At 39.8% G+C, this 18779-nt stretch overlaps 1 protein-coding gene and 1 long non-coding RNA gene across 4 annotated transcripts in view; one reads left to right on the forward strand and one right to left on the reverse strand.

The window, feature by feature from the left end:
- LOC118148805 (uncharacterized) overlaps nt 1–5774 on the reverse strand; it is a 240638-nt gene extending 234864 nt beyond the window's left edge. The window contains exons 1-2 of the long non-coding RNA XR_013528643.1: nt 5585–5774; nt 3352–3414 (exon numbers count right to left, since the gene is read on the reverse strand). This is a non-coding gene — a long non-coding RNA (uncharacterized LOC118148805). The remainder of the gene's footprint in view (nt 1–3351; nt 3415–5584) is intronic.
- Nucleotides 5775–6156: 382 nt separating this feature from the next.
- NPHP3 (nephrocystin 3) overlaps nt 6157–18779 on the forward strand; it is a 41518-nt gene continuing 28895 nt past the window's right edge. For 2 of the 3 annotated variants that reach the window (XR_013528642.1, XM_008990539.4), the window contains exons 1-6: nt 6157–6669; nt 8474–8599; nt 9160–9310; nt 11295–11447; nt 13018–13151; nt 14919–15079. Coding sequence is in view for 2 of the 3 variants with exons in the window: in XM_008990539.4 (XP_008988787.4) it covers nt 6277–6669; nt 8474–8599; nt 9160–9310; nt 11295–11447; nt 13018–13151; nt 14919–15079 (1118 nt within the window). In the remaining variant the exon portion in view is untranslated. Of the gene's footprint in view, nt 6670–8468; nt 8600–9159; nt 9311–11294; nt 11448–13017; nt 13152–14918; nt 15080–18779 lie in introns of those variants that run through there. The other variant, XM_035278301.3, reaches the window with a different exon arrangement.

Raw genomic sequence — 18779 nt, forward strand, 5'->3', positions numbered from 1 at the left:
AAACAGCCTTCAGAGAATGAAATATATCTGCCAGGCTTGTCAAAAGAAAAATGCTTAGGGTCTCCCTACTAAGTTACTTAGAGAAGAGAGTTTAAGTGAAATAGTGCATTTTCTGGATCCCTGGGGAACAAAACATGAATCAAATGTAGTTTACTCATTTGGACACCTACAACTGCTATAAAGTGAACTACTATTACCTCCATTTTCAGATGAGGAGACTAAAGTGCAAGAAGCCTGTTGGGAGAAGGTCTTGACGTGTGTGATGGAGTATAGGTGGTTTGCTGAGAGGTGATGGCAACCAACACTGAGCCATCCCCAGGCAGAAAACTGCTAGAATAGTAAACAATATGTGCTAGTTACACACTAGTTAAACCAGTTCCCATAACACAGGATATATGACGTTGTCCCCATTGCTGACTCACAAAGAGTGTTTTTTAGCTTATTTCTATCTTAGTAGTGAGCAGGCACTATCTGCCTGTTTAGTCTATCTTTATTTTATGAAGAAACACTGAGCACCTGCTTATTAAAAATAATCACTTCTTCACAAAAAATAAATATGCGTGTGGGTCATGCTCTGGGCTGTCAGCTGGGAAAGGCCATCAAACCCCTGAGAGTCCAACTCTGATCCCACTTTTGCATCTATCTTTGTTTGTTTCTTAATTTCTTCAGCACCGCCTGGGTTGGGGTCTCCACGACCAAGCTGGTCTCAGCAGAAGCCAAATTCCTTGCGCAAGATTTTGCTGGAATCTAAGCTATGGCAACCATTGTTATACATTGTTATACAACTTGTTCCCTGTCCCCTTTTCCAGGTCTCCTCCCTACTGGAACAGCTATCTCAAACCAATTAAATGTGCACACTTTGACCTGTGGCCTCAGATGTCTTCACAGTGCCCAAGGATAGATGTGTTCCCGGATAATCTGAGTTAATATGTTGAAAGCATATTTCCAAAGACTACACATTACAGTGGTGTTATTCTGCACTTAGCATAAACAGTGTTCAGCTGTGTGCTAAGCTGAAACAATAGCCACCTTGTCTAATGCTATTTCCTGGGGAAATAGGCTTCAAATACTAAGTACGAGATTTTTTAATCAATCACTGGAACACCACTCATTTCTAAATTGGGGCTATAAGTCATATAAACTCCCCTTAATTATGATGAGAATAAAATTTTATAATCATAAGTAAATCTTACCTAAAAGATAAAATCTATGTTTTTTTTTTTTTTTTTTCAGATAGGGTCTCGCTGTCCCAGTTTGGAGTGCAGTGGCACAATTCCAGCTCACTGCAGCCTCCACCTCCCAGGCTTAAGTGATCCTCCCAACTCAGCCTCCCAAAAAGCTGGGATGACAGGTGTGTATCACCACAACTGGCTATTTATTTTTTATAGAGACTAGGTTTCACCATGTTCCCTAGGCTGGTCTCAAACTCCCAGGCTCAAGCGATCTACCTATCTTTGCCTCCCCAAAGGCTGGCATTACAGGCATGAGCTAGCACGCCTGGGCGGTTTTAAGCTCTTTAAGTTAAAATCAGCCATTTTTATTCATATATTACTCATGAAGAGATTGTTTTCCCCTTGCAACTACAATGTCAGCTGACTCTTTTCTCTGTGGCTAATTTATGTCAGGAAAGGCACATCTCAAATGTGTACAGCAGTGAAGCCTTAATCTCTCCTTCACAGGAGCTAATTGAATACGGCTCCTCATCTTTGTCCTGGCATGCAGTCATTGAGGGTAAGACAAAACGATAGTCACTAATGACAACCTGAAGAGGGCACTAGTTACTAGATTTGGGATAGATGGCACCATAGAAGAAATTAAACTTATATTCGGTTTCACAGATGGACATGAGGCAGAGGCAGGGAGAGGTGGGAGAACAGCCTTGAATTTGAGAAACAAAGGGACATTCCTCAGCAAGTAAGAAATAAATGACTTCTTTCATCCTAGAGGCTACTATGGAAAAATAGAAGCCCTTTATTTGTTAAACAAATAGTCCAAATGTGCACTATGCTTTATACGGACCACATGTAAATATATTGGCTATGGTATGCTTAACAAAACCCATTATAGCTCTTCTTAAAGTACGACCTTCTATATATATCCATCCATTTGATTAGCCCAAGGAAACAGCCCAGGAAAACCCTATCATTAGAACACATACTACATAAAAGAATGGATATCCATTTAAACTATTCTGACCCCATTTCCCCATCCGGTGAATGTGTGTTGTCTTTGTTTCACGCTTGTACCCACCTTGGCGCTAAACTCCTCCTCTTCACCAATTCATGAAAAAAAATAGTTCACAGCAAGTTTTTCAGGATTTGTAAATTAACCAAACATTTGGGACATTTTTGAGGAGGTACTACAACGATTCCACCATCTCTTTTATCTCTTTTCCTTCTCCTTCAGTTTTTTCATCAATCTCTTCTTCCCTATTCAAATTAACTCAGTATTCCCCTCCGTCAGTTAGGGCAGGCTGGGTTGTTCTGTTCCCCAAATAATCCAAAGACTAGTGCATTAATACAAGCATTTACAGAGGAATGAGGAATAAGTACAGTGATGTACTTTCAGAGTACTTATGGAGATCATCTAGGCCTAAGCTTCACATTCATATCTTTTATACCATGGATAGGTATTCAGATACTAAAAACATTATAGTAAGGTGGACTTTATGGTTTCCTAAAAGGAACCATTTGTCCCAATGGTTCCTAAATTAGTATTTGCTTCTGAATCAAAAGATAACTTTAAAAAAATTCAGATGTGTGAGCTCTACTTAAAAACACTTAGATTCAGTGGATTTGATGAGGGGTTCATGACTCCAAATTTTTAACAAGCTCCCCAGGTATTTTCCAGGTTTGAGAACCACTCCTCCAGTTCAGGGGTCAGCAAACCTGTGAGCCAAATCCAACCAGCCACCAGTTTTTGCAAATAAAGTTTTACCAGAATACAGACAGGCCATTTGCTTGTATATGGTGTTGGGGTGCTTTTGTGCTATAACAGCAGAGTTGAGTAACATGAGAGAGCCTAAAGACTGAAATATTTACTATCTGGTCCTTTGTAGAAAAAGCTAGCTGATCCTGCTCTTTTCTGTTTCATAATAATCTTCGGAGTCATATTACTACTTGTGATGGGAACTAAGTAAGGCAGTGTAGATAACTGCTAATGAAGACAACACCTAGACTGACTTCTTTCAGTCATCTTCACAAGATGATCCTTTTCAAGACATAAACAGTCAAATTATTTTCTTCCTGAGTTACACTGACCCCTAATGGTCAGTGTTAGAAATGTTAAATCACAGCTACTTAATCACAGTTGTCCCTATTAATTAGATCCTAAAATTGGGGTCATACTCACAGACTTTGTAGGAGACTTCAGACGTCAGAGTTCACTTGGTAGAACTGAGCAGGATCAAACAGCCTGGGAAAAGGGAGGCAATTTTAGTGAGAACTAGAATCCCTTCGTTTTGCAGAGTTCCTTTCTCTTCAAAGACTTACTCAATGTAGCATTTCCAAGTATACAGGCCATTTATTCCAAAGTGATAAATTTTCTCAGGACATTTTGACCATTGCTGGTGCCTTGTCTATCTCTAAAGTTGAAGCACAATACTATCAATATGGTCAAAATTACATGTGCCTCCACTATGATGAACTGTGAAGAAAGCTCACAGAGGAATCTGGATGCCTGTAAGCAGATAACTGAGATGGTTACCAATGGGGATCACACATATGTTAGCAATAATGAGATGGCTGAGGTGAAACCATTGGTTTTTAACCTTGACTGCTAATTAAAATCCACTGGGGAGCTTTTAAAAAATAATGATGTTCAGACCTCGACACCTGGAAATTCTGATATAATTGGTCTGGGGTGAGGCCCAGGCAGCAATCTTTTTTTTTTTAAAGTTCTCCAGGTGATGGTAATGTACAGCCAAGATTAAGAACCATTTTCTTCTGCTGTAGCAGTGCGTCCCAAATTTTAATTTATATTCAGATCACCTGAGAGGTCCTTTTAATTGCAAATTGTGATTCAGGAGGTCAGTGATACTATGGGAGAATCTGATTCTTAACAAGCTTCAGGGTGATGTTGATGCTACTGCCTGAGGACCATGCTTTGAGTAGCAAGGAAATAAATTATCCCTAGCCACAATTATTATGCAGTCTCAGTATTTTGAGATCTTACACTACATAAGCATCACCTGGGAGCTAACTAAACATGCAAACTGTCAAGCTTCCCAAATTTTTACCAAACGTCCCAAGTGACTGTGAGATTCATAATCTGAGGACCAAGTGATATTTATTCTACAAATCCCATTTTTTTAAAAAGCCAGTAGCATCATTTATTAATTTACAGGCTGCCCAGATCAAATTCAGAGAAACTTTTTCTTATTCCAGGTCACAAAACGTAGGTAACACCCTCCGTGGGCACGGAAGAAGAACTGTGCAGACCCCAGGCACAGTTAGTGCCTGAAGCATAACTCACTGCTTACTATATCTAGCTTATAGGTATAATCATCCTTAGTTCTATATAACCTTTCTATATAATCATATAGGTATTGTAGTCAGAGCTGTACTGACACATTTAGTGCTGATTTATATAATCCTTCCATATAACCATTATAGTAGTTTGCAGTAGGAGGAATGCCTTGAGCAGTCACAGAACAGAAACAGTACATAGGAAAACAGCCAGACTAGGACAAGAACCAAAGACCCAGGCGGTGGCATCCCCACCTGAAAGGACATACACTGTATGGCAGACTTGGAGCTAGAGCCTCTCCTCCTGAGAAAGGAGTTGTAGTACCTTGCATCCAGTTCCTGGGGAAAAGTAGGCCTCAAGCCTGAGATCCTGGAAATAACTGAGGGAGAAGAACCCCTCTGGTGTGACCAGTCACAGCGGCTGTACACCCTGTCAGTCTTTTCTCGCTTCTGTGCTAGGTCAAATCATCCTTCCATAAATAGCTTAAGAGTTGAGCACAAGTCTGTCAGTTCCCACTGCACTGGCTTACAGTATCCTACTATCAGAAATCCTTTGAAGTCTCTAGCCCACAGATAAGAAGTGTAGCGCACCACACCTGTTGCACACAGCCCACCTCCTTGCCTCAGTGACCTAATGGGGGTGGACCCCTTTTCTGTACACGACCCTCTACTACTGTGAACGACACGGCCCCCTACTGTGCAGAGCCCACCTCACTGCCCAAGTGACAACGGGGTGACCCCCTCACTTGTGACTCACGATTATGTATGCCCTATTACTAAGCCTACAGATGATGACCTCACTCACGACCCTGCCCCCTGCTTGTATCTAATAAATACAGATGCTTCTGGGCATTTGGGGCTCTCGCTAATCTCCGCTCATAGGTGCGTGCCCGCCACCAGTCCAGCTGCTTTTCACCAGTTCTTCAGTGTCCTGTCTCTTTACTTCTCGGATCCTGCACCTCAGCACAACATAAGGGACACCCCACGACCCTGTGGGGCCCTACAACCCTACAGGAAATGAACTGCCATGGGTTATCTTAGGTCTGTCCAAGGAAGACCCCAAAAGAATGAACAAACATTAGTAAAGAGGATGCCTAAAGTATCATTGCATTACTTACAGCTGGGCAAGAAGTGAGCAACAGCTAGAATAGAGCTGCATCAGCCCTGGTCAAAGGACCTGAAGATTAAAGATCCCCAGTGCAGGGTGATGTGGATCGGGTTGCGAAAGTAATAGCGGCAGCGGAGGTAGAACAGCTGGGACCCAGCCCTGTCCCCACTGTGAAGGACGCCGGGCCGGGAGCCTCGAGCAGGGCGGTGACAAGGCAGTGACACCTTGAGTCAGAGCACCGGCCCACACCAGCATCCCATCCACTGCTGGGCTCGCACAGTCGCCGCTCGCCAGGTCCTTCCGGAGAGCCCGCTCCCGCCGCCCCGCCCCGCCCCGCCCCGCGCCGCTCCGCCCCGCCCCGCGGCCCCGCTCCGCCCCGTCCCGCGCCCCCGCCCCGCCCCGCTCCGCCCCGCCGCCCCGCTCCGCCCCGCCCCGCGGCCCCGCTCCGCCCCGCCCCGCCCCGCCCCGCCGCCCCGCTCCGCCCCGCCCCGCGGCCCCGCTCCGCCCCGCCCCGCCCCGCCCCGCCGCCCCGCTCCGCCCCGCCCCGCGGCCCCGCTCCGCCCCGTCCCGCGCCCCCGCCCCGCCCCGCCACCCCGTCCCGCCGCAGCGTCCGGCCGCTGGGTCCCGTCCTTCTCCCGCGCGCATCCAGTTCCGCTGCCCCGGCCTGCCTGCATCCCCTAGCTAGCAGCGGCCGCGGACGCCATGGGGACCGCCTCGTCTCTCGTGAGCCCCGCGGGCGGGGAGGTGATCGAGGACACGTACGGGGCGGGCGGCGGCGAGGCCTGCGAGATCCCGGTGGAGGTGAAGCCCAAGGCCCGCCTGCTGCGCAACTCGTTCCGCCGGGGCGCGGGGGCGGTAGCGGGGGCCGGGCCCGGGTCGCTGCCCCGCGGGGCGGGCGCTGGCGGGCTGCTGGGGGCCAGCTTCAAGTCCACCGGCTCGTCGGTGCCCGAGCTGGAGTACGCGGCGGCTGAGTACGAGCGGCTCAAGAAGGAATACGAGATATTCCGCGTCAGCAAGAACCAGGAGTTGTTGTCCATGGGCCGCCGCGAGGCCAAGCTGGACACGGAGAACAAGCGGCTGCGGGCCGAACTGCAGGTAACGCGCGCGCCGGGACACCCCTGCCCAGCTCCAAACCGAGAGGCTTTCAAAGTTCGGCGGAAACCGTTCATTTTAATTTGAGAGGCCGTAGTCTCTTCGAGTCTAAAATGATTCCTTAACTCCCTCCCCTTTTTCTGTCTCTGTTGTTTTTGGAGACACGGTCTCGCTGCGGTGGCACGATCGCGGCTCTGCAGTCTGGAACTCCTGGGCTCAGCGATCCTCCCGTCTCAGCCTCCAGAAGTGCTGGGATTACGGGAGTGGGCTACCGCGCCCAGTCCCTGCTTTTCTATTTCTGGTTTTGGCGTTAAAACACAAAGAAAAAATTAGCTCGAAAGTGTCCTGAGGAGGCAAATGCCAATCTGCAGCGCCACTCCCGCCCCCGCGCCCACCCCCTCAGAAGGCTGGTGACATCTGTTGAAGCAACTCAACAAACTCTTCCCACCAGTGTTACCACCCTCTCCCCCATAAAAATTTTACGTGGGGCTCCAAGGTGGGGCGCATGTCTCGGTTTCTTTGTGAAGTTTCATCGCTCTTGCATTTTGATGGTCTTGACGTTAACTTTTCTGGAAGCCTTCTGATTCTCACCATCTTAACTGCTGTGGTTGAAAACCTGTGGTCAAAATTTTTACTCTAGATGTAGTCAAATTTCCTTAGTTCATTTGATTAATTTACTCTAAAAGCAATTATTGTATGCCCTCCATGTGTAGCAGGTCTGTTATAAATCATTAAAATAGTAAGTAAAGCAAGACATTGCTTTTCTCCGAGCAAAGCTGTAAGATTTTTGCCGTCAGTTTGGGGCCCCTCTGATCGTTGTTGTGTTGCTTGTTTACTCTTTACTGTGGTAGAGACTTCCAGGCAGCCTAAGAGTTCCTGGGGTCATTACTAGGGGTGAAATAAATACCTCAGACTGATTTTTCTAAAAGAAAAATGCTTCCTGTCTTCACGCCTACACATTCTTCTAGTGAGGGTTTTTTTGTTGTTTTTAATTTTTAAACTCCGTCGTCAACTGTTGTGTAAAATTATTGTGGTCTGGGAAGAAGTGCGTGTAGCAATTTTTCTGTGGTCTGACAACGGTTTTCCTACTGGGCAGTCTTAATGCACTTGCATTTATAAAATGGACTTGTGTATTTCAAATATCTGATTTCATGTGTCCAAGCCACTGCCCAACAGACACTGCATGTTGGAAACGACTGTGAGGTGGCAGGTAAAAAAGGCCAAACCAAGCAGGACAGAGTGCAGTAAGGGTTGGCAACTGTCACAGTCCCGGATTACTCCTGCCACTAATCCTGATTCCCTGTGAAATATATTGGTTCCTTTCTCACATATCTCTGCATGAAAAAACTCCTCCAGATTTATTTCATTCATTCATTCAGACAGTTACTGGAGACCTGCAGTGTACCAGGCACTGAGATGGTGAAATGAATAAGACATAGTGCCAAGAGGCACACAGTCTCCGAAAACTAATTATCCTTCAAGTTAAGCCTTATAAAATTAATGTTTACTATCACAAAGATAGAAAAGACATAAGGAAGTTTAAGAGCTGATGCAGTGTTTCAAAAAAAAAGTTAATTTCCATTGAAAGCTTAATGTTGAAGTCTTTATTTGTTGTAGTTCTATAGTTCAAGCATGCTTGCATTTTTTTCCCATTATGTTTTGAATAAAATGGCAATGTGAAGTTCCTGGTAATTGGTAAAATAATAAGTAGACTTAAAATTTTTAAGATATGTAACATATATGTAAGAATGCAAAATTTGGGAGCAAGACTATTTTTATCGGGAAATAACAAGGTAAATTATTGTAGGCACTTCAAAAAACGTATCAGAAGATACTACGAGAGAAAGAAAGTGCTTTAGAAGCAAAATACCAAGCAATGGAGAGAGCAGCAACATTTGAACATGACAGAGATAAAGTTAAAAGGCAATTCAAGGTAAATTCCTTACATTTTTACCCCCTTAGTGAAATGGAATGAAACAGTGTATTTTAAAAGTATTTATAATATATAATGCGATGAATAAGTGGAAGTAAATCATATAGGATTCATGAAAGTTGTAAGAATTAGTGTAGAGCACTTTCACATTTTTGAGTTGGGCATGGTAAACTTGAGATAGTTTCAGAGAAAAACGTATGAAAGTGAACATTTTAATAGTAATTTTGAAAAAAAAGGAAAGCATTTCCGTATGGGGAAAAAGCATTTGGAAATGTTTAGGGAGGTTGTATTATTGGTATTTAGTGGGGGAGAGACAAATTTCTTAAACATCATGCAGTGCACTTGACGAACCCACACCACAGACATTCATCCTGCTGGAATTCCAGTGGCTTCCAGTTGCAAAACAGTAAGGTAAAGGTATTGGAACGTTCACCCTACGAAAGAGGATATCGAGGACCAAATGAATATTGGTTTTATGAATGAAATATTTTCCTCTTAAAGTTGACAACACAACTTTTTGATTATGAAAAAGCTCTCAAAATTAAAATATTATTTTAAAGATTTTTAGAGAGACTAAAGAAAATGAAATTCAGGACTTACTGAGGGCCAAGAGGGAGTTGGAGAGCAAACTGCAAAGGCTACAGGCTCAGGGTATCCAAGTATTTGATCCTGGGGAGTCTGATTCAGATGACAACTGTACAGATGTCACTGGTAAGTGTATATCCTATTTCTATTTTGAGCTTTCAACATAGCTCTAATTACACGTAGAGCCAACTTTGAATTCTGCTAGATTTCTTTTACTTATCTATGTTAGGTCATTGCTTTAACTACTGTTGCAAATAGAGTTGTGCATCCTCTCTGTCTGTCAGCTGCTAGGACACCTCTTCTCCACAAAAGGTATGAATTTGGGGGCTGAAGTTCCTTCAGCCTTGTCTCTCTGCCAACCCTAACCCATAAACTTTTATTCTCTGGACTAAGATAGCTGCCCCAGAGCTCCCACCAGTGCATCTGCATTTCAGCCATAGGAAAGAAGGAAGAGGAAAGCACATTCCTTTCCCAGAAAGCACACCCTAAGAGATCACTTCCTAATTCCCATTAGTCAGAACTATATCTGGGAAGACTGGAAAGGGTCATCAGCAGCCAGGCAGACATGTGTCCAACTAAAATGCAGCATTCTGTTACTAAAAGAAGAAGAGGAAAAATGGATATTGGAGTTAGTAGTCTCTGCAATGTTATTTTTTTATGTAATGGTATATTCTTTGCTTAGAATACTTGTGTAACAGTTCAGTGAGTGGTTTTCAGTATAGCTTTGTGAACTATTCAAAAGCATTTGTTTTATAATTAAACATATAAAATATGTTTTTCTGGAAATAAAAGCTTGAAATCACAGAATGAAAGGGTTTATATATTCTAAGAAAATATTAATAAAGTATGATTGATACTGAAAAAAGAAAAAGATTCTATTTTAATTGCAGTGGAAAATGTAGTCACTCTCATTTATAATGAACTATATAAATATATATAAAGTATATTCTCACAAGTGGATGCATTTTAGAGTAAAATATAGTAACTGACAGTTCTTCTTAATTTTCATTTTAGTATCATTGGAATCTGACGAAAGTCCTGGGATTTTTATTGCTAACTTTTGAGGAAAAAAATGAAATAATTCTTGATGGCCAAGTGTAACTGAGAAAATGCTTTTTTATGCCCCAACACAAGTCTTAGTAATTTTATTGACATATTCAAATGTACAGTGTTTCAAAACTATAGTAATTGTCTTAGCAAGTTAGAAACAAATTGTTTTCTAGGTCTTCCTTCTTCATACTTCAATGTAAATGTGAAGAAGGAACACTTGAGGGAATGCCACCCGTTTGAGATTCAAAAAGCTACCAATAGTAAGCTCTGTTTTGTCAGAGATTTTGACAGAGATTTAGCTCAGATAACAATAAAATTTACTTATAGTTATCAAGTAAAGATAATTATGTCTGTATATTTATAATATAAATATTCTGGTAAATATAAATACAATTATAAATTATATTTATAAATTATAATTTATAAATAATTATATTAATTTATATAATTATATTTTATGAATAATTATATTTAGAATTATATTCATAATTATATTTACCAGAATTATAAGTTATATTTATAATTATATTTACCAGAATATAAATATTTATTAGGAAATTATCATGTTCATAAGTAGCTATTGATTCAGGCATTAATGTTGTTGCTCTAGGAGGTTGAAAAGGATGTACTCCCTGCTGCAAAGAGTTTATATCCTAATAAATTATGAATATTAATTGCTAGTGTGCTAGTAACAGTCTCCCTTTGATGTTTTTTTCTTCAGATTTTGATACCTAAGCAGTACAGTTAGAAATTTTTTTTAGAATTTTTTTTGTAAGATGTTTTTAACTGCCCTCTTGTAATTTCTTTTTATTGTATTCTTGTTTCTTTTCATCTTTCTCTTTTTAATCCACTCTTTGAATTTGAGATGGTAACCAGAATTATGTTATCAGTACCTTAGAACTTTGCCAAAAGTTGATGGCAAAGTATTTTCAAAATCATTGTTTGAATATTTGTTATATTTTAATACTTTAAAAAATTAGATACCCTATTTTGTATATGTGATGAGTTTTTGAACATTCAATAAGTTAGCTTTCACAAGATAAAATCTCTCGGTTAACAGCTGCTGGAACCCAATGTGAATACTGGACTGGTGGAGCCTTGGGAAGTGAACCTTCCATAGGAAGCATGATCCAGCTTCAGCAGTCCGTCAGAGGCCCTGAGTTTGCCCATAGTTCTATAGATGTGGAAGGACCCTTTGCAAATGTTAACAGAGGTAACACATGCTGTTTGACAATTACTTGCCTAGTGGTAGTGACTGTTCATGTTTTATAATCTTGTGCTAGAACTATTAATACCATTAACAATCCATGAAATTTGTATTCCTAGTGCTTTCCACTGACAAACCTCCATACAGTAGGGCTATAACTAACAAGGAAGGATAAGGTTACATAATTCATTTGGGGATTAGATGGTACTCCCGCCATCCTGGCCAGCCAAGTTCTAGTAACTGTGCTCTGGTCTGAATTATCCAGTGTTTTAGTTGAGCAGCAAATCTAATGTAGATAAACTGAAAAGCAGTAGGTTTTAGTCTTTCCCTCTGCTTCTTTGATGGTGCTGAAGATTAGAGCAGGTTATGGAACAAAATATCAAAAAGCCCTATTAGGTAATATAGTACAATTGTGTCTCTATATCCACAGATCCACTCAACCGCAGATCAAACATATTTGAAAAAATAACAATGAAAATAACCATACAGCAATAAAAATAGAAATAAGAAACACTACAGTATAACAGCTACTTACATAGCATTTACATTGCATTAGGTATTATAAATGACTAGAGATGATTTAATTAAAGCAGGGGTATCCAGTCTTTTAGCTTCCCTGGGGCACATTGAAAGAAAGAGAATTGTCTTGGGCCGCACATAAAATACACAAATACTAATGATAGCTGATGAGCTAAAAAAAAAAAATGGCAAAAAAATCTTATAATATTGTGTTGGGCTGCAAAGCCATCCTGGACCATCTGAGGCTCATGGGCTGCAGACTGGACAAGCTTGATTTAAAGGGCATGGGAGGATGTGTTTAGTTTATATTGCAAACACCACATGATTTTACATAAGGGACCTGCGCATCTGTGGATTTGGTATTTGAAAGGAGGTACTGGCACCAATCCTCCATTGATAATGAGGGAAAACTGTATTCTTACTCAAAATAATATTTTCATTATTTTTATACAACATAGTGTCCAGAATAGCTCTAAGATCTGTTCAGAATTTCAATATCAGTGCAGACCTAAGAAGTTATAAGTAGTTCTACTCTTTTTCCTTAAAACCATACAATTATTTCTCTATCAGCAAAATGAAAATTATGTTTAAAATTGTGCTTCTTGAATTATCCAAATACGTTTTAAATTTTTATTCTCACTAAATATAGTTAGCATAAGGCTACTTTTCATTTTATGCCATTCTTGAGCTTTATTTTGACTCAGTATATTTCAAGAATAATAAGAAAGTAAAGCTCCAGATCCTCCTGGGAATGTAGGCTGACTTTAAGTACCAAACTAATTGAATAACTCATGTAAAATTTTTTATGACACTTGACTGGAACCACTGGTGCCTCAGGGAAGACCACTGGTGACATTCATTGCTTCAAGTCCTAGGATAGAATTTGAGTTTAGAAAACTAATTGCCTTAGAATATATTACTCTCGAAGCTATGGCAGTGTTAACATGTGAGGTCAGATTCCATTCTGTGATGCCTGTTATGCTTTTTTAAACTTTTTTAGAATGATCAAGTATGTTTTGGTAATTTTTTTCATGAACTTGAGAAATTTTATTTTCAGATGATTGGGATATTGCTGTAGCTAGTTTATTACAAGTTACTCCTCTGTTTTCACATTCTCTATGGAGTAACACTGTCAGATGTTACCTCATTTATACAGATGAAACCCAGCCTGAGATGGATCTTTTCCTTAAGGTGAGGATATTTATAAATTCTGTATCTACCAATTTAAAATATAAGTTAATATTATATTCTGTTTCTGATGCTACTGTATCTAAACCAGATAGTTTCTTACTACTAGATTATATGTCTTAAAGTAACAGGAAGCATATTGGGCTTCTCTTAAGAGATAATGTTTTTCAGCATTATATGCAAAGAAAGGTGGTGAATTGAGGGTTTATTTATTTATTTTTACTTTCTAGAATTAACTTTCCTAAGACAGAAGCTAGGACAGAAAAAGAAGGTCTTAACTCGTTTTAGTTAGTTTTAAATGTCAAACTAAGGTGTTGAAACTTTCTGGAGTGTTCTTGTTTGTGTGTTTGTTTGCTTGTTTTGAGACAGTGTCTTGCTCTGTTGCCTAGGCTGGAGGGCAGTCACGCAGTCATAGCTCACTGTAGCTTCAAATTCATGAACTCAAGCAATCCTCCTGCCCAGTCCTCTAGAACAGCTAGGACTATAGGCACACACCACCACATATGGCTAATTAAAAAAATTTTTTTGTAGAGAAAGGGTCTCATTGTGATGCCTAGTCTTGTTTTATGAACATTTCATTGTATATTCTCCACAATGTTTGACTCTTGTTGATTGTGTCTACTTTACTTTCTCTGCCAGCTCTATCCTCGAGTCTGTCTCAGATAATAAAATTTTCTCCTTACCATGGTTTAAATTTTCCAAGGGAGTTGTTGGGAGTTGTTCTAAGGCAGGGTCACTACAGCTTTGTGGTGAAATCTGGCCTGCTGCCTGTTTTAAATGGCCCAGAGATAAGATTGGTTTTCACATTTTAAACGGTAGGAAAAAATCAAAAGGAGAATATTTCATGACGTGAAAATTATATGAAATACAAATTTTAGTGTCTATCAAGTTTTATTAGAACATTGTCACACTCATTTCTTTACATGTCATCTGTGGCTGCACCACAGCAGCAATTCAATGGCAGAGTAAATTGTGATAGAAACCAAATAAACTGCCAATATCCCTGCTTAAACAGCCACATCGTTAAGCTATTATTATTTTTGTAGAAATATTTGCTCTCTGACCCTTTATATAAAAAGCTTGCCTACCAGTGTTCCAAGGGAATTTTATAGAATCTGTGTGTCACATGCTGTAGCTGCTATATTAACATCTTCTCTGTTGTTGGTTACCTAATTCATTTAGCTTTCCTTAATGAGATTATTCGATTTTAGTAAAAAGATAAGATATTTTAAAGCCAGAAGCTTCCATCCAGTAATTGAATATGTTGTTCCCAAGAACATTTTGAGGATATTACTAATTTCTTTCATAATAGTAGTCATCATTACTTACTAATCTAATTATAGATTTATGTATTTTTGACGTATCTCTCTGCTTTAGCATTCTGATATATCATGGTGGATTTTTTTTTAACTATACAGATCTGTGGATCTGTGTTTTGCACTCTCTTTGACTGTAAAACAGATTGTTCATAGTAACAATAACAAAAAGAAATAACAAAGCAAAACAGCCTAATACTGTCTCCCGTTGTTCTGAAATAAGTCATTTCTCAGCTAGAAAATGGCCAAGTTGCTAAGCTATTATTATTTTTATTTGCGAGAATCTTGCCTTTTCTCTTTAAGATTTTCTTTAAAGTGTGATTTTTAAAATTTGTTATGAAAAGATATCCAGTATAACCTGGTTTAAAGCATGCTTTTTATTTTAAGTTGTATGACTCTCACTAGATCTTTAGTTAAATACATGAAGCTTTTACATGTTTTCATTTGTTTTTAGGACTATTCACCCAAACTTAAGAGAATGTGTGAGACAATGGGATATTTTTTCCACGCTGTCTATTTTCCAATAGATGTTGAAAATCAATATCTCACTGTAAGAAAATGGGAAATCGAGAAAAGTTCTTTAGTTATTTTATTTATTCACTTAACATTACCAAGGTAAGCTGAAACAAAGTGTAATTTATTATAAGCAGTAAGCTGTAAATAGAATTGAGACTGGCAAACGAACTTCAAAGGTAAATTTTAAATGCATCCTTATAATAAAAACAATCCATGAAATTCAATCAATTCTACAACTGTTTCACACTTAAATAAAATAATTAAAAATTTTATGCTGTTAGACTTGTTTCATGGGTAATATGATCAAAACCATTAATTTAAAGCTATTTTAATCAGAGTTTGGCAAATATAGCCCAAGGGCCAAATCTAGCCAGGAGTCTGGTTTTGTAAATAAGGTTTTTTGGAACACAGCCACATTCATTCATTCATATATTTTCTACAGCTGCTTTCATACTACAATAGCAAAATTGAATCGTTACAACAGAAACCATATGTCCTACAAAATCTTAGCTGTTTACTATCTGGCCTTCTACAGAAAAAGTTAATAACCCTTAATTTCAGTAATCAACATTAACCTTCATTGTTTTCTTTCTTTGGATGTAAATTTAGAGGCATTTGAACTTTATATGTTACATATGAAGTTCACGTACTTGATCACTCGTATAGGTGTTGAATCATAATTTACATGCTGTGAGGTGCTTACTATTTAAATAGACCCAGTAAACTGAACAATGTTCTTATAATGTGAATATAATCATGCTAATGAATCTTGTCTGTGAGTAAAGATTTTTTTCACCAGTTAGATATGTAGATAAAGGACAGAATAAGTTTAATAAGAGGTTAATTTTTCTTTCTAGAAGTACTGACTAAATTTAACCCTTCCAAAGCATTTTGCTTTTTCAATTGTGGACCAGCTCTGACTTTAACTGTGTATAGATATACATAGGGCCTTAACTTTGACCAGTTTCCCTGCAGTATAACGCACTGTTGATCGTTCAGACTTTGCTTAGTGGCCAGGTGAACAGCAAACTACCTGGACAATGAGCCTTCATCTAGAATATCCTTAAGGAATTCTTCAACTTGATTGCCTTCAGTTGGGTTTCATTGCTATCCACCTCTTTCCTTTTCTTTCCCTGTTTTTATATTTATTAAGGATATATCTTATTAATAATTGAGTGGCTTTTTATCTTACATGGTAATATATGTTATTGGTTGTTAAATTATTTTTTCTAATTCTTATCTTTGATCTGTAAAACCATTTTGTTTTATTCTTTATATTAAGAGAAGTTTCTGGGTGACAGAGCATGACCCTGTCTCAAAAACCAACAAAGAAGCCCCTTACTTTTAAATAAAACATGTATACATTATTTTTACACTTTTAACATTTATTTTTCTTTTCTAATTTTAAACTATTCTTAATGTTTTCCTCCCCTCTTATTTCATATTTTATTACTTTTGCTTAGTAGATTTCTATTTATCTCCTTTTAGTAAATTTTTTTTTTTTTTGAGACGGAGTTTCACTCTTGTTACCCAGGCTGGAGTGCAATGGCACGATCTCGGCTCACCGCAACCTCCGCCTCCTGGGTTCAGGCAATTCTCCTGCCTCAGCCTCCTGAGTAGCTGGGATTACAGGCACGCACCACCATGCCCAGTGAATTTTTTGTATTTTTAGTAGAGACGGGGTTTCACCATGTTGACCAGGATGGTCTCGATCTCTTGATCCACCCACCTCAGCCTCCCAAAGTGCTGGGATTACAGGCGTGAGCCACCGCGCCCGGCCAGTAAAATTTTATAGTGTACATTTTTTTCTATTTTATTCTTGTTAAAGAAATAAGGATTTTAATTTCTTAAATTTAATCTTTTTAGTCTCTACTTTGGCCTTATTTTATTTAAACTTTTCTTATTCCAGTTGCTTATGATTTTGATTATTTGTTTCATTTATGCCTATCAAGAGGTATGGCAGTGGAGATGTGCTCCACACCACAAACAGGGGCTGTTGGAGCCTTTGTTTCTCTCAGATTGTGCCTTCACCTACCCTGATGACAACCCCATCCTGCCGAAAAGATGAATCTAGAGAAGCCTCTCCTGAGCAGCTTGGTAGCTCCATGGGGAAACACTTTCCTGGTCAATAATTATTCCCTGTGTGCAGATGGTACCCACTGAGTTACTTCAAGATACTATTTACTGGCTTCTCACACCATTCAGGCCTCATATAAGAAATTATGAATCTCATAATTTATGGGTTTGAGGTGTGAAATGATTGGATTTGGAGCAAGCTATGCTAACAACATGCTTAGTTGAGGGAAAGTAGGCAGGAAGTCAAGCTTAGTGAGGTGCACAGGCCCTGTGCCTGTCAATGTCATTGACCAAAGAAGGTGCATTAGAGGGAAAAGGCCAGGCTCCTGCACTGCTTTTCCAGGGAATTCTTCTTTAATGCCTTTAATTTTACCCACCTCCCTTCATGGGAGGAGAAAAATCCCAGGAGAAATCTCCTACAGTGTTAGATGGGAACTGAAATATGGCGAGTCCAGGAGAGGCTGGCTGAGTAGGAGTATTCCAGATAAAGGTTTCAAAATGAGGAATTGCTTGCCCTTGACTGGCTCTCCTTCATTACATGAGCACCCTTGTTGGGCAGACCAGACTCACTAAGAATGTTTGAATCTACATAGAAGGAGAGGTGCCTCTTCCTTTGCACACCAGCACAGAGGGGTGACTGTGACTGGTTTTCCTCAGGGTATCGTCAGTCTTTCTCAAGGGAGAAGAGTTCCCTCTTGGGGAGGTTTCTGTGCCTAAAGAGTAATAAAACCAACGTTTAGGACTTGTTAGGCCCTGTTACTGGTTTCCTTCAACTTTTTTTTTTTTAACCAGATCTCCTGTGGAGTTTCCTTATAGAATTTAGGCAAGTGGAAGCTCTTGTTTATTCTATAATTGAACTTTTTTTCATTATGCCCCAGCCTCACTGTTTTAACCTCACAAAGCTGCATCTTCTCTAGCAGCTCCTCCCCTGCATTTTTGTCTGCTCAGGCTACTTTCTGAAGGCATCCTAACGTGCGGTTTATCAACATATTAGCTGGCCCGGTGTACTATATAACCTTAGCAATTACGAACTCGTGATTAGTTTGTTTCATCTGTACTATCTGCTTCCCTTCCTCCAAATTATTTGAATAAAATCCCTAGATCATCACTTTATCTGAGCCCCATGGGTCAGTATTATAGGGAGTGGCTTTGAAATATGAACATGTGCTTGAACAGAACACCCACTAGAACACCCACTCTTTGATCTTCTAGTGGGCTGCAGACTTTTCCCCCAAAGCATTGATAAATGAACCACTGAAATTCAAAATTTCTGTAGAACATTGTCAGAATGATTTTAACCTAGAAAACTTCTGTGGTTTGAATAGATTGGATTGGCACAGAAATATATAACAGAACATTTCTTATTTTTTATTTATTTTGGGCTAGTACTTTAATTTGCAAATTCTGAATTATATAGTATCTCCCTTCTACACACACACGTCCCACAAAATTTGCTTCTCTAGACAACCTTCATCTAATGCTTTCTAGAAAGGTGATTGGTTGCAGTGTCCTTTGTTCTGTAGAAAACCCCAGTAAATGTGGGCTGCACACAGTGGTTCATGCCTGTAATCCCAGTACTTTGGGAGGCCAAGATGAGAGGATCACTTGAGCCCAGGAATTTAAGACAAGCCTGAACAACATGGTGAAACCCCATCTCTACAAAAAATGCAAAAATTAGCTGAGTATAGTGTGTGCCTATGGGCCTACCTACTCAGGAGGCTGA

The sequence above is a fragment of the Callithrix jacchus genome, chromosome 17, assembly GCF_049354715.1.
Source record: "Callithrix jacchus isolate 240 chromosome 17, calJac240_pri, whole genome shotgun sequence".
In the NCBI taxonomy this organism is placed as follows: Eukaryota; Metazoa; Chordata; class Mammalia; order Primates; family Cebidae; genus Callithrix; species Callithrix jacchus.